At 39.1% G+C, this 13,491-nt stretch overlaps 1 protein-coding gene across 1 annotated transcript in view; it reads right to left on the bottom strand.

The window, feature by feature from the left end:
* Positions 1-13,491, bottom strand: part of LOC121317338 (ALK tyrosine kinase receptor-like) — a 29,265-nt gene that overhangs the window by 7,235 nt on the left and 8,539 nt on the right. Inside the window, exon 2 of the mRNA XM_041253170.1 lies at positions 9,569-9,613. Within this exon, the coding sequence (XP_041109104.1) occupies positions 9,569-9,613 (45 nt within the window). The remainder of the gene's footprint in view (positions 1-9,568; positions 9,614-13,491) is intronic.

Raw genomic sequence — 13,491 nt, forward strand, 5'->3', positions numbered from 1 at the left:
AACATATTTAGGATTTGAAATGAAGCTATCAAAAGAATCATCATTCTGTATTCACTCACTCAGCAATCTTCCTGAATTGATTTCAAAGGGATCATTGATGGATCTATTTGTCTCCACGCAAACCAATCAACTGAGAAATTATCACTTATTATTTATTTATTTATTTATTTATTTATTTTATTAAGTTCAATAGTTACTCAGTGGAGGGTCTCATGGCAGACTGATCCCAAAAGCATACCACATTATCTTTGACCATCTTCACACCATTATCATCTTTCAACTTCTGGATCTTTGATACTCACTTGATAAACGCTGGATTTATTTTCTACAAAGAACCAGATTGCAATAGATAAATGTTTTTGTGAATGAATAGCTTAGCGTATAAAAATGTGGCGTGACAGCCAAGGCTTTAATATTCATGTTATCACCTCTTATTAGCATTAGCAATATCATTATTGGTTCCCCTTATTCTTCTGTTGAAGATACTCTGTTGTTTGGCACAATACTTTCAATTAAACTCAATTTTATGGAAGTGAATGTTTCTGAAGTTTTCTGGTATCAAATCCCTTTGTGTGCTCAATTCCACTCCAGTGGCCTGGCTGCAATCAAGCCATGTGACAGCATGTGATTATATACCAGGAAGAAAAAGTATTGTTTTATAATGTTTTTGTAGTTGTACTCTGAAATTATGTAAAGCAAAAAACAAAAAGATCTTCAACAGAAGAGGAAAAGTAATAATGTTGCAAAGGTTAATAAAAGTTGATTTGCAAATCAAAAAGAGCAACAGCAATCAAAACTAAAGGTGATGATCACCTAGAAAACTGAATGTAAACATAAACAATGGATCTCATTCTATTCAGAATTTCTACGTGTGCAATAATAAAAGTATCAACGTGTAATAAAGTACAGCAAAAGCATGGTGAAGAATGAATAATCAAATACTGCATGGTGGAGTATATTACAAAGCATGCCAATTCCTGGTAAACTTTGATAAATACATAGTATAACCATGGGACAACTGCGAAGTTACCATGGATAGCTAGTGGTGTGTGGGATCCAGGAATTGAAAGGGCCACAAAATGTTTTGGGTTTAGCCAAGCTCATTTTCAAATCTAACATTAAGTAATTTGATTATACAGCAAATTGAATAATCATAATATATAAATACATAAACAGCCATCCTGTTAACATTCAGGATGTTAAAGTCTGGGCCTTTAAGTTCAGTATTGGTGAGGTTCTGTGAAACTAATTGTATGGCCTAATATACCGCATACTTTTTTCCATCATATTTTTTTTAATGATGGGAGCAATAAATCAACTAAAGCTCTCCATCAGTAGGGTGTCTTTCCAAAAGCTATGCTTTTTCCAAAAGAAGATGGACTTTCAGGGAGAATCTTCTTATTAAACACACTGAGCAGCCAGCTTTTGTTTTCTGCAGGACTGACGGTGATCCATTGGACTTGATTAGCGGTGGCTACAGAAAATCATATGGTGACAAATTGCAGTGTGTTTCATTAGATGACCTTCCGGAGTCCTAAAATAATTGCCCATTTAAAGCCTGACAAGCTGCTCTTTTGAACACAGTTTTCTCGCCAGTTGTTTTAAGATGCAGTTTGACAGGGCTGGGGAGGTGCTGTAGGATGAACTGACAACTGGAATGCCACTCTCATCCCTCACAAGCTTGACGATCCTATGCCAGTCCAACCATTGCACTTTGTACAGCCAGTAGACGTTAATACCAGGAGGCTACTGTAGCTAGCCCTGTCTAGCCCTGTGGCAGGCTGGCGAGTGGATAGAGGCCCAGAGACAGACTGCAGTTCAAAAAAAATAACTATTTTATTATAAATAAACACAAAAATGAAAGGGCACAAGGGCCAAAACAAAGCAATTTAAACACAAAAAGATAAAAAGCAAAACTTACAAAAAATAAATACAGTTTCCAGGCTGGGCGATGCCTTCACTGGACTCAAACTTTCTAAACAACCCCAAAAAAACCAACCTGCTTCCTCAGCTCCCTCTCTCAAATGAGAAGCAGAGGCCTCCTTTTATATCAGGTGGCTGGGCGCTGATTGATCGTTAATCAACCTAATCAACTAATCAACCCCAGCCACCTGAACATAATAAACCCAGGCAGGCAGGGGAAGTTAACCCCATCCCTGCCAATTTAAAGGGCAGAGCTTTGCTCTGCCACAAGCCCATATACAGTATAGTTCTATGCCGATTTCCTCAACCCCACTTGGTTTGGTAGCTACAAGAGTAGATTTGGGACAGGCGGAGAGATGAAAATGAATCAAACGTAATAGACGAGTAAGCTATCAGTCTATTTATATTGCTCTGATAGGCCAGAATTGGATGGCCTATTCCTGAAAGTAAGTGTTATAACTTCATATAGGTAGAATAAAAGGCTCAGATAGAAGTAAAAATGTATCTGGTTATCACACATGAACAAAACCACATACATCCATTGCAACTGAGGTATATATATTCATATGAGCTTAACATGCAGACTGCAGCACTCAGTATTCCCAGATGGTCTCCCATCCAAGTACTAACCAAGCCCAACATTGCTTTGCTTAAGCATTGCATGGTAAGTTCGATTTGAAGAGCTTTTTGCCATCAGAGACGTTGTCCAGGGGTCATTACAAGGAAGTAGCTCTTCTTGACCCTCTGCAACTGATGTGCCCTCCCTTTAGAAAAGAAGAGTGTCAGTGAGGCTTTTTTGTAAAGAATAACTATGCTTTTTTCAACACGGGATAAGCAGCTCCCTAGATATATGTAACAGTGAAATTGTGACATCTTCATAGAGCACATAAATGCAGACAGACTTCTCCATGTATCGTATGCCCTGATTCAAATACTCTTAATACCTATTGCTAAAGATTGTAATAACCAAGAGTCATCACAACTGATTTGGTGAGTCTCTAGTTAAAGGTAAAACTCTAAAGTGTGATATACAGTACATGTGCAGCTTCCACTATATCGCCGTTGCCAAAATTGTAAGTGTGTGGATACAAATTTGTGTACCTACAGATAAATATATTGTTCCAGTAAAATATATAATCTTACATTTATTGAGGACCAGTACAAATCTAAATATATTCTACTTTACAAATACATCTTGTGCTGTAAGAACAGTTAATACGACAAACAATCTTTGCAAACAAAGTTATTTATTCAGTTCGAACCCAGAGTCAGTATTTATAATTCATGACAGAATAAACACAGAGGCAAGCTGCAGATATTATAAAATATTAATAATATTTGAAATATTAATAACATGAAACAGAATAACATGAAATTGGGACCAAGGCAAGCACAGATATAACTAGAATCACTGGCATTGCTTCAGCTTTGTATTGCACAAGCCCAGGGTCTGTTCAATTTAGTCTTTCCTGAGAAAATTATACTTAAACTTAGATCTCAGATTTGTGTAAAACGCTTGATATTGTTGTTTTTCTGATTGGTATCAGTGCTGGATATGACATCCTACTCCAATGAGTCAATAGAAAAAAAGTCAGAAGAATGCATTTCTGTAAAAGCACCTGGTATGAATCAGTTACTATTCTCAAGAAGTGCCCCCTAAAACTAAAGCATGGCACAGTGTGGTTGCTCTAACCTGTATACACTGTATGGATGTATGCAATTTTGACCCCAACTTTATTAACGAAGAACAAATGCCACAAAATTATATTACTTAACCCCATTCTTTTTAGCCATAATCAGAGAGGACACATTTAGTTTAGCTGTCTCACCAGTGACACAAAGCTCTTCCTTGGAACATTTCCAACACAAACTTCCTCATCTTTCTGAAGATGTTGGTCCAATTTCCAAGGGAAATATTTGAAGAAAATCTGTTCTTTGTTTGTTTCTGTGGACACTCCAATCAATGGACACTCAGTGTTCACCTGCCTCATGGTAAATATAGGTTTAGGGTTTTTTTTTAAAGAAAATAATAAGAACAATTGTTTTCTAATAGTGGTAGTGCCATCTCAATGAAGGCTCTACGATGTGGTAGTTGACCTTGACCTTCGTTAACGCCCTTGTACACAACCTTCATCAACAAACTATCGCTTAATTCATAAGTATAAAACCTGGAGGACTCTAGACCTTGAGGTGCAGATTTGTGCACCCATGCAACATAGTTAACGACACAGGACCTGCATATCTCTTTAAATTTTACATGTATTCATATGTGATCACAGTAATTTCCAAGATCCATAATACAGCTTGTAGCTGCTATAAGTAGGTATATGGGAAGGAACTGTCCTGTAACTACACCAGCAGAATTACAGACTGTATAATTACAGTAATACAGAAAGCAGACAAACTCACTGTTATTATTCAACAGATGACAGCTGGACAACATTCCATTAATTGACAGTGTCCTGTAATTGAATCCCAATGAAAGCAAAAGTGCGATTATGAATAATATACACATCTGGGCTAGGACTATAGGTGACCTTGGCATTTCCACATAGTTGCAATGCAGCATCTAGTTGCTGTAGTTACATGGCTAATTAACGAAGAATTACATTATAATCAAAGCATTCAAATTAAATGTTATCAGTCAAAGGTGGCTGACAGCTAGACTCTTTAAAATCTAATGAGAAAAAGTGATTCTGGTTAATCAAATAAATGAACGAACAGAAACTGCATTAAAGTCACATAAAAAAACAATAATAATACATAAACACACACACATTTTGACTTGTACAATATCTAAAACTCTTTAGGTCAGTAGGACGTTACCAGGTGGCGTCGACTTCAACCTTGTCTGGATCGGTTGCTGCTCCTTGGGCTGACACAATATGTCCTATATACTTCACAGACAGCTGACAAAACTGGCATTTGTCCAGGGAGAGCTTCAAACCACAGGCTTCCAGTCTATCCAGCACCTTCACCAGTCAGGTTTCATGCTCTTCCAAGGTCTTCCCAAATATAATTAGGTCATCAATGTAAACCAAGACCTCAAGCAGATTCATGTCTCCAACAGCTTTTTCCATAAGCCATTGGAATATGGCAGGAGCTCCAGTTTTACCTTGTGGCATGTACTCAAATTCACAGAAAACTAGTTGATGAAAGTTGTTCTTTCTTTGTCCTCTTCCCCCATCGGAATCTGGTAGTACCTGCTATGCAAGTCAACACATATCCTCCTTGAACCAGTCTTCTTCTGGGCCACTACTATGGGGGATGCGTAAGGACATCGGAACTCTAGATATCCCGTGCACCAGCTACAATACCCCAACATTAACACAAACATGCAACACACAAATACACAAAGGGGCGTTGCACATTACCACAATCCTTTAAGCAGTATTATATGACAGTGAAACAGACTATCTCACTTACTCCTATGGAGGTTCCAAGTTGGTGTGTCCTACAAACTCGTACTGTGATTTGATATTATGTATGCTTAATAACTATGTCTTCTTTTAAAATATTCCAGACTGCATAAAATGGCTATATATGAATGTAACAGGGTCAACAAAGCCGGCAGCGGGTCCCTGACCGGCAGGTGGGTGTACGGGTGGGGCGGCTGATGTGGGACCTCTTTTTTTTTTTTAGTATTTTTTTTGTTTAGAAGTAAGTTTTATATTCCTGCCATTGTTGGTACAGTCATGAGGTTGCTCCTGCTCAACCCGGTCCTAGCAGCTACCATTACTGGTACCATGGCAACAGCTACCTAGCAGCTACCATTGCTGGTACCATGGCAGCGGCTGCCTAAATGAACTAAATAAACTGTAATTACCTTTTGAGCACCTGTTTGCCGGTTGTGGCGACAGTTCCTTGTCTCTCTCCAACCCCCTTTCACAGTGCATACATACACTTTGTTTTATTTTTTTCTTTACAGGTCTGTGGTCAATTTTTTTTCAACTAAAAAAAAACACCGCCTTTTACTACTACAAACGCCTTCACTGAGTGAATCACATCCTGCGTCAACAATAGTTACTACTTTTAAAAGACGTGTTGTGAACACTTGTGGCTTCATTTCTATATTTTAGGGCTGATTGTGTGTAACTTAGAAAAATCATCTCCCTCACCTGTATAAAAAGCCCTCAACAAGGTCTTGGCTGTCTATTCATTTGGGGGTATGCTTATTTACACATGTAAATAAATCAATACAAACACGTTTGTTGTCCATTGAATTCATATGGCTGCCCAGCTTTTTCTCACATCAGAACGATTTAATCAATAGTCTGGAATCCCAATCTTAAAGCCTCTATCCTCCTAACTCATCTCAAAACATTAGCATTGCTGGCTGATCTGATCATTTTGAAAAATGAAAACACAGCAGCCATGAAATCTTTTTCAGCTTATTAAAGAGGGTTACAAGCTGATTATGTTTTTTCAAAGCACTGTTTACTGTAAGAGAATATCTGGAAACTATCTTGAAAAATCAGTCTTTAAAAAAAGATTCACTGGTCAGTGTTCTGCATTTTAATGAGGCCGAACAGACATAACTCAATTTGAGTACCCAAAGCTTAAACATATTCAACTTGTCATACAGGGGTTCCCATTCCATATGTGACACCCCATGATATGAGGCATCCTGACTCAGGACCCCTATCAATTGAATCCATAGAAAAGTTAAATGAATTCATTTTAAAACAGAATAAAGCTCACACTTGTGGTAGAAACTGGAATATCAGCCCTATCCCATAACAGCTGCCTTAACATGAGCTGAAGCACCTCTTCATGGTCACAATCATAACTGGGACTGTCAGGTATTCAGGAAATTGTTGAATAAATAAAACAGCTAAAAGCAATCTGTGACTCATGCACATTCATTACATCTTTGGCATTAATCCAAAGACACCTGTCTTATTATAAATCCAAGTATCTTTCCCCACTCCTGGCACATCATTAAACACATCAGCTATTCATCACAGCAGAGCCTTATCTCCTTGAATTCATCACTTCACCTGGAACATGAGGGTTTAGACCTGAACTACTGCTTTTGAGTTTATCAGGTCTATTTACAGAGCATCAGGGGGTAATGGTTGTATCTCATCAGCTCCACCGCTGTTTAATTAGACTGATTACATTTCTAGAGTGGACGTTTTTGAGTACTCAGTTTTAGCTGAATGATGTAAATCGCGCTGTGATTCTAAAATCAGAGCTGAGAAACTCCTGACTCTCAGTCTCATTTAGTTATCTACTTTGCGTGCTAATTGTAGTTAATTAATTTTCAACTAAATTGAACAGAGCACATGCCATGGAAATAAAGAAAATACACTGAATATTTATGTTGCCAAAAATGCATACCTGTTAATTGGTGGGAATTCTGACAATATAAAAACACCTATCCAAATGTGTTTCCACATTCATCAACTAGAAGTCAATTTTGACATCAAACTTTTTTTTTTATGTAAGTAAATCATACTTGTGTTATGCAATACAAGAGTTTTTTTTTTAATTCAACCATACAGTTTCAAGAACTGAGGCACTTGTCAGATATTTTTAGCTTCTGGTTTTTATCTTTAATGTCAGTAGTTTCATGCTATATTAAATTTTAAGGAATGCAACTTATGGTGATGTCTCTGTAGAAGCTTTTTGAATGTAAAAACTCTTCAATGGTGCTTTTATGTTAAATAAATAAAACTGCCTGAGGTAATCCAATTTAACAATCACTCACTCCCCCCACCCTCTCTCAATATCTTGACTTCTCCAGCTACAGGTTACACACTAAAGTCTACTGAAGCATAATGAGAAAGTACTGATAGGTACTGTAAATCCCCATGATAAATACACTGCATTACTATGAGGAAATTACTGCAAATAACATTTTAGTTAATTGGGGATGTGCCTGAATCTGAGTACAAACGAGTATTTGTAACAAGCATGGTCATAATTTTGCTATTACTGATTGTCTGGATAGAATACACACACACACACACACACACACACACACACACTAACACACATATGTTACACGTCTGATATAATAAACGTACAGTCTGTTGGTTTCATGCAGGTACACTTTTCCTATAAAGAGGTTTTCCTAAAAAAAGTTGTTTTAGTCTGTAATTGTTGCAATCAACCTACTGTAAATAACATCAAATAACATCAAAGTTGATTCTTCAGAGACACCTCTGTCTGGATTGTTGGGCATGGTTTTGTGCACTGGGGGGAGCAACATGCCAGGAGAACACTTGGGCTAGACCTGCAGCTGCCAAGCACCTCTGTCTGCTGGTTCAGATGGAGGGGACTGAGATTAAACCTTTTTTAAATTTTGTTTATGATTTAATTTTCAATTCTCCCGTTTCTTAACTTATGGTACAATAAGTATTCTTATACGGAGCTACAGCTGGTGTACAACATAAACATAGTAATAAAACAAGTCTAATAACTTTAGGTGAAGACTGAATTCTCACATAGCTTTACACAGTAATTATCACATTGTTCCTGTAATACCACTAATAGAGACTTTTAGTGTAGAAGTGAGGATCAGTGCAATTTACAGTGATATTAATATAACTTAAAAAACTTTAAAGGAACTTACAAAAGCTTAAATACTTCCTTTGGTTATGACAATAACATTTTTGAAAGAATTAAACGTTTGACAAGAAATGATTTTAACTACACACAAATATAAATGATACTAACAAAAGGACATTTTTAAAACATGTATTTTTGTGTCAGCGAGTATGTGTCCTATGTAACAGTAAAACAGGATGGTCTGATCATAATATGGGGGTGTTTTAACAGTGCAGACTAGAGATTTGATTGAAAAGTGAATGAATGCAGCCATGTTTCAAAACATTCTACAAAGCAAAATTATACTGTACCATGTGTTTGTAGGCTGATTGGCAGAAACCTTATCTTACAACATGACAATTACCAAAAGCATATGGCTAAGTCAACTCTGGAGTTCAAAATCGCGAGCAAATGCACAGTGGTATTATAACTTAGTTCAAGTGAGCCTACATAAACCTCTAAATAAGTTAAATAACACTTAATCAAACTCTGAAGTCGCCCTGGATCAGGGCAAACACTAACCAAATAAATAATGCAGTAATAAAAAAAATACTTGTTTACGTATGACAGGAAGTAAATGTTTGTCAAGGGGTGATTTTAAGTACCCACAAATATAAACTACATTGAATTATATTATCAAAAATAAGTTTTTAAAACATTTATTTTTGTTAAAAACACATTGCTTATTCAAATACAGCAATCAATCTCCTGATGATTACATTACATAAAATAAATATACATTAAACGTAACACTTTTATATTCAAAACGACTTTGACAAACGTTATATTTTTATATATAAAACATTGATATTTAAAATGACAAATGTTACAGTTTAAAAAAAAAAAAAAAAAAAAAAAACACTGTTTGCAGTACCTCTTACTTCTTAAAAAAACTATGGTTTCCTGCAAGCTTCATGGAGATGGCAATGAACCTCCCCCTTAAATTTAGAAATTCCCGCATGCGCAAAAAGGCAAGGGGCGACTTATTTTCGGTGACTCTGGTGCTTATGACTGTTTTTCTGTATTTGTTACACTGTATACGTTATAAATACGAACGAGGGATTGGTAAAGGAAAACAGAAAAGACTTACCTGAGAGGGAGTTGTTCTTGGTGCCGGGTTCGGTTTGCTTGTATCCTATAAAAGAGAAATTTATGTGTGAGTACTGGGGTTACGCTATGATTGTTTGTGTATATTGCAAAGAATAGGTGCACATATTCTCTGAAACTGCCGAATGGGTTGCTGGGGTAGTAATACATTTAAGGCTTACTTTTCTCTAAGGAAAAGGGTTAAGAATGCCTGGTAATAATTTGTTATACCCCTCTAGTTTTTTGGGAGATCAAAAATGCCACCGTACGATAGGCTATCCGTATGTCAGCCATCTGGGACCCTGCCATCTTAGAAAGTATGCGTCAGTGCACCGTAAGGCTCTACTATAGCTGGTACAGTGCTATTTATATTAATATAATGGGGGGAGGGGGGGGGAGACTGGCAGGAATATATATTATCGAGTTTTGGGTTATCCAGGTTTGTAGGCTTTGTCCAACAGTCTTGCTGAGCTAGTTGCGTACTCTGAAGGCTCCATTTTTTTTGATTACTTTAAACTCTAGTCTGGATTGCGTTTGAACTGACCTAACGTAGTTTTTTTTGACATCTTTTTCAAAAAAAAAATATAATTACAGACATTTGCAGTTTCTATATTAATTAAAAAACGTGACTGCTTCCAACACATCAGCCATTGACACACTAGTCTTATATCATTATTTGTTGGAATATTTTTATTTAAGTTTAGAAAATGAAGTAATATCTTGTGTTTTTTCATTTATTCTTTGCAAACTGTAACAAACGGACAGAAGACTGCCTGAAAACTTTGGTTTAAAAAATATTTGGGCCCTGTGACAAAGTGCCCGCCCCTGTGTATATTATCTGTTATGTGTTGCGTGTGGTGTGTTTAAATGTTGGTGTATAGTCATTGGTACACGGGATATAAACGGGTCTGTGTAACACGAGTGTTTAAAATGTATATGTGTATTTAGGCACGAGGATTGCACAGCACTTCACGTGCAAGTAAAATGTAATAATATGTGAGCACGGGGAATTGCACTTTTATTAATTCACGTGCAGTTGTACCGAGACTCCAATTGAATGATTGATTAGCAGTCGAGTCTCGGTACAGCTGCATAAAAGCAGCATGTTTTCACATACTCGGGGTTGGGTGTTCGGTGAGTGGAGAACGGGATTGGAGACGGAGGTAATAAGTGAATAATTGTGTGAATAATATTTAAAATATCTGCTCACCGTGTTTTGTTTGTTAGTCCATTGTTTGTTTTGTTTTAGTCCGTTTTGTTTGTCTATTTATTTTGGCGAATGTGCCGTGTCCTGTTTTTGTATTGTTACAACCGTTTATTTTCTGTTCTGTTTATTAAATGCTGAGCGGAAACATTCGCTCAGCTCCACCAAACCACACCTCTCTGTCATTCATTCCTTTTCCTGGTTCTGAGCCACCGCCCACTTCGGCCGTCTCTGTGACACATGGTGTCCTGCGTGGGATTAACAGCGCCTCCAAGCGTCAGACCAGGAGAGGTGTTTTTGCAAAGTTGTTAGTTGGTTTTGTTGCTTTCAAACACACAAAAAAAAAACCACCACAACAACCAACAACAGGAATTTTGTAATAAAGATGGGAAAGAATGGCAGAAGGCAGCAGCCACAATACCAGCTGGAGGAACAGCAGCCTGGGTGTTACTGCTGCGCTGAGCCTGGGCATTCCAGGACCAACTGCCCCTGGTACCCCCTCGGACAGCTACCCCAACTATGCCCCAACTGTGGAGGTGAGCACTATGTGGCCCGCTGCCCTGTCCATCAGGAGAGGGAGGAGCAGGGGTCACCTCAGTCTTCCCCCACCATCAGCTGGGAGGTTTTTTTAAAGAACCTCGCAGCAGAGTTAGCCATTAATGAACTGTCCCAATGGATATGACCAGTTGGAGAGCTGTGGGGCATATGGGCACACTTTAGCCATATGCCCTACGCAGTATGGAGAGGAGGAACTGGCCCAGGAGAGGAAGGTGAGGAGAAGGCAGAAAAGAGGAAAGGGGAAGAGGAAGGCAGAGCCTCCACCAACACAACCAGCAGAGGAAGAATGCCTGCTGGTGTCAGCTCCAGAGGGAGGCTCCCTCTCCCCTGCCAGAGGTGATAGGTGCCCCTTTTCCTCTCCAGCGCCTTCTCCTCTAGGTCCCACCGCTCAGTCCCCCTCTCAAGTGACTCCGTTGTCAGGGTTCCCAGGGTAGACTACACGTCGCTCTCACCTCCGCATCTCGCCTGGGTGCCCCGGCCGCTCCGCATACGCCTTCCGAGACACAATGCAACTAGTGGTCCCCAGCGATCACATCGTAGGCGGGGTACAATAACGAAGAAACAACCCGCAGCGCTGCATCAGTAATAAAACACAACAGTAATCGCTGAGTTACCACACCACTCCGCATCACCTTTTGGGCTGCCCGTTGAAGTACGTTGCTTTCCGGAGCGCATCGCCTGGGGTTGCCCGCCGCTCTGCATCGCCTGGGGTTGCCCTCCGCTCCGCATCGCCTGGGGTTGCCCGCCGATCAGCATCGCCTGGGGTTGCCCGCCACCTCGCATCGCCTGGGGCTGCCTGTTGCTCCGCATCACAGCCGGAAGTACTGTGGCCGGAACCCACAAGAAGGGGGAGGAGGTCTGGAGACCACTCCCCCAGCAGCAGTTTCGCTGCCGGAGATCGTGGGGGAGGTGTGTAGACCTGCTCCCATTGCAGTTTCTTCCCTGTGGAAGGAGACCACCCACCAAGCAGCCTTTCCGCTGCCAGGACTACCCTGGCAGGAGAATGGCACCCGCTGTTAACATTGCTGCTGACAGCCTTACGACCTGTGAGCCCCTTGAAGCCTCCGGTCCTGGCCCAGGACTTTGTGCTAGACTTTTGGGCTTTTAAGGGGGGAGGTGGCCATTGAGGCCATGTGTGCTTTGCACGGGGGGGGGGGGGGGGGGGGGTATATGTGACAAAGTTCCCGCCCCTGTGTATATTATCTGTTATGTGTTGCGTGTGGTGTTTTTAAATGTTGGTATATAGACATTGGTACACAGGATATAAACGTGTCTGTGTAACACAAGTGTTTAAAATGTATATGTATATTTACACAGATTGCACAGCACTTCACGTGCAAGTAAAATGTAGTAATATATGAGCATGGGGAACTGCACTTGATTAATTCATGTGCAGTTGTACCGAGACTCCAATTGAACGATTGATTACACCGTGTAACACATTTTTTTTTTTTTTTGTTCCTGGGTAGTAAGTGTTATTTCCTAATTGCTTATGCCTCAAAAGTATAGAAAATGGCTATTATTCCCCACAAACTTTGCTTTTGTGACCAGGATAGTGATATTTCAAAATATCACTATTTCCGTGGGAAAACGGGCAAATGTGTGTCTTTTCGTTCACATAAAGTCAGAAAAAACAACATATGAATCCAAATTAATATGTATTTATACTAAAGTAATACAAAAATGACTACAAAAGATTTAGAAGTGAGTAGTTTTTTGAGATTTACGATTATACTGTTTATGTGAACGAAAAGACACACATTTGCCCGTGTTCCCATTGGAAATAGTGATATTTCGAAATATTGACAGTATACCCCCGAGAAGTCCATATATTGGACGTATAAGGACACCCTGAAGGGCCTTATTGCATTTATAGTCCAGGTCAAACAATGCATTTTACATATTTGCAGGTACTGTAGTTAGTCACTTGGTTTTATAGTTACTGTAACTGTAATGGTAAACAAGATGGCTACTGAACATACCATGAAGGAATGTGAGGCAGTGCAGTGATTTCTAATATGTGATAAGGTCCCAGCTGTCTGTATTTATATATATATATAATATAATATATATAATATTATACCCCCACAGCCGGAACCTTGCGCAACCTATCACATTACTTGTTTCAGGTTCCATAACCTCAGTTGGATTTTTATATATATACC

Source organism: Polyodon spathula, chromosome 6 (assembly GCF_017654505.1).
Source record: "Polyodon spathula isolate WHYD16114869_AA chromosome 6, ASM1765450v1, whole genome shotgun sequence".
In the NCBI taxonomy this organism is placed as follows: Eukaryota; Metazoa; Chordata; class Actinopteri; order Acipenseriformes; family Polyodontidae; genus Polyodon; species Polyodon spathula.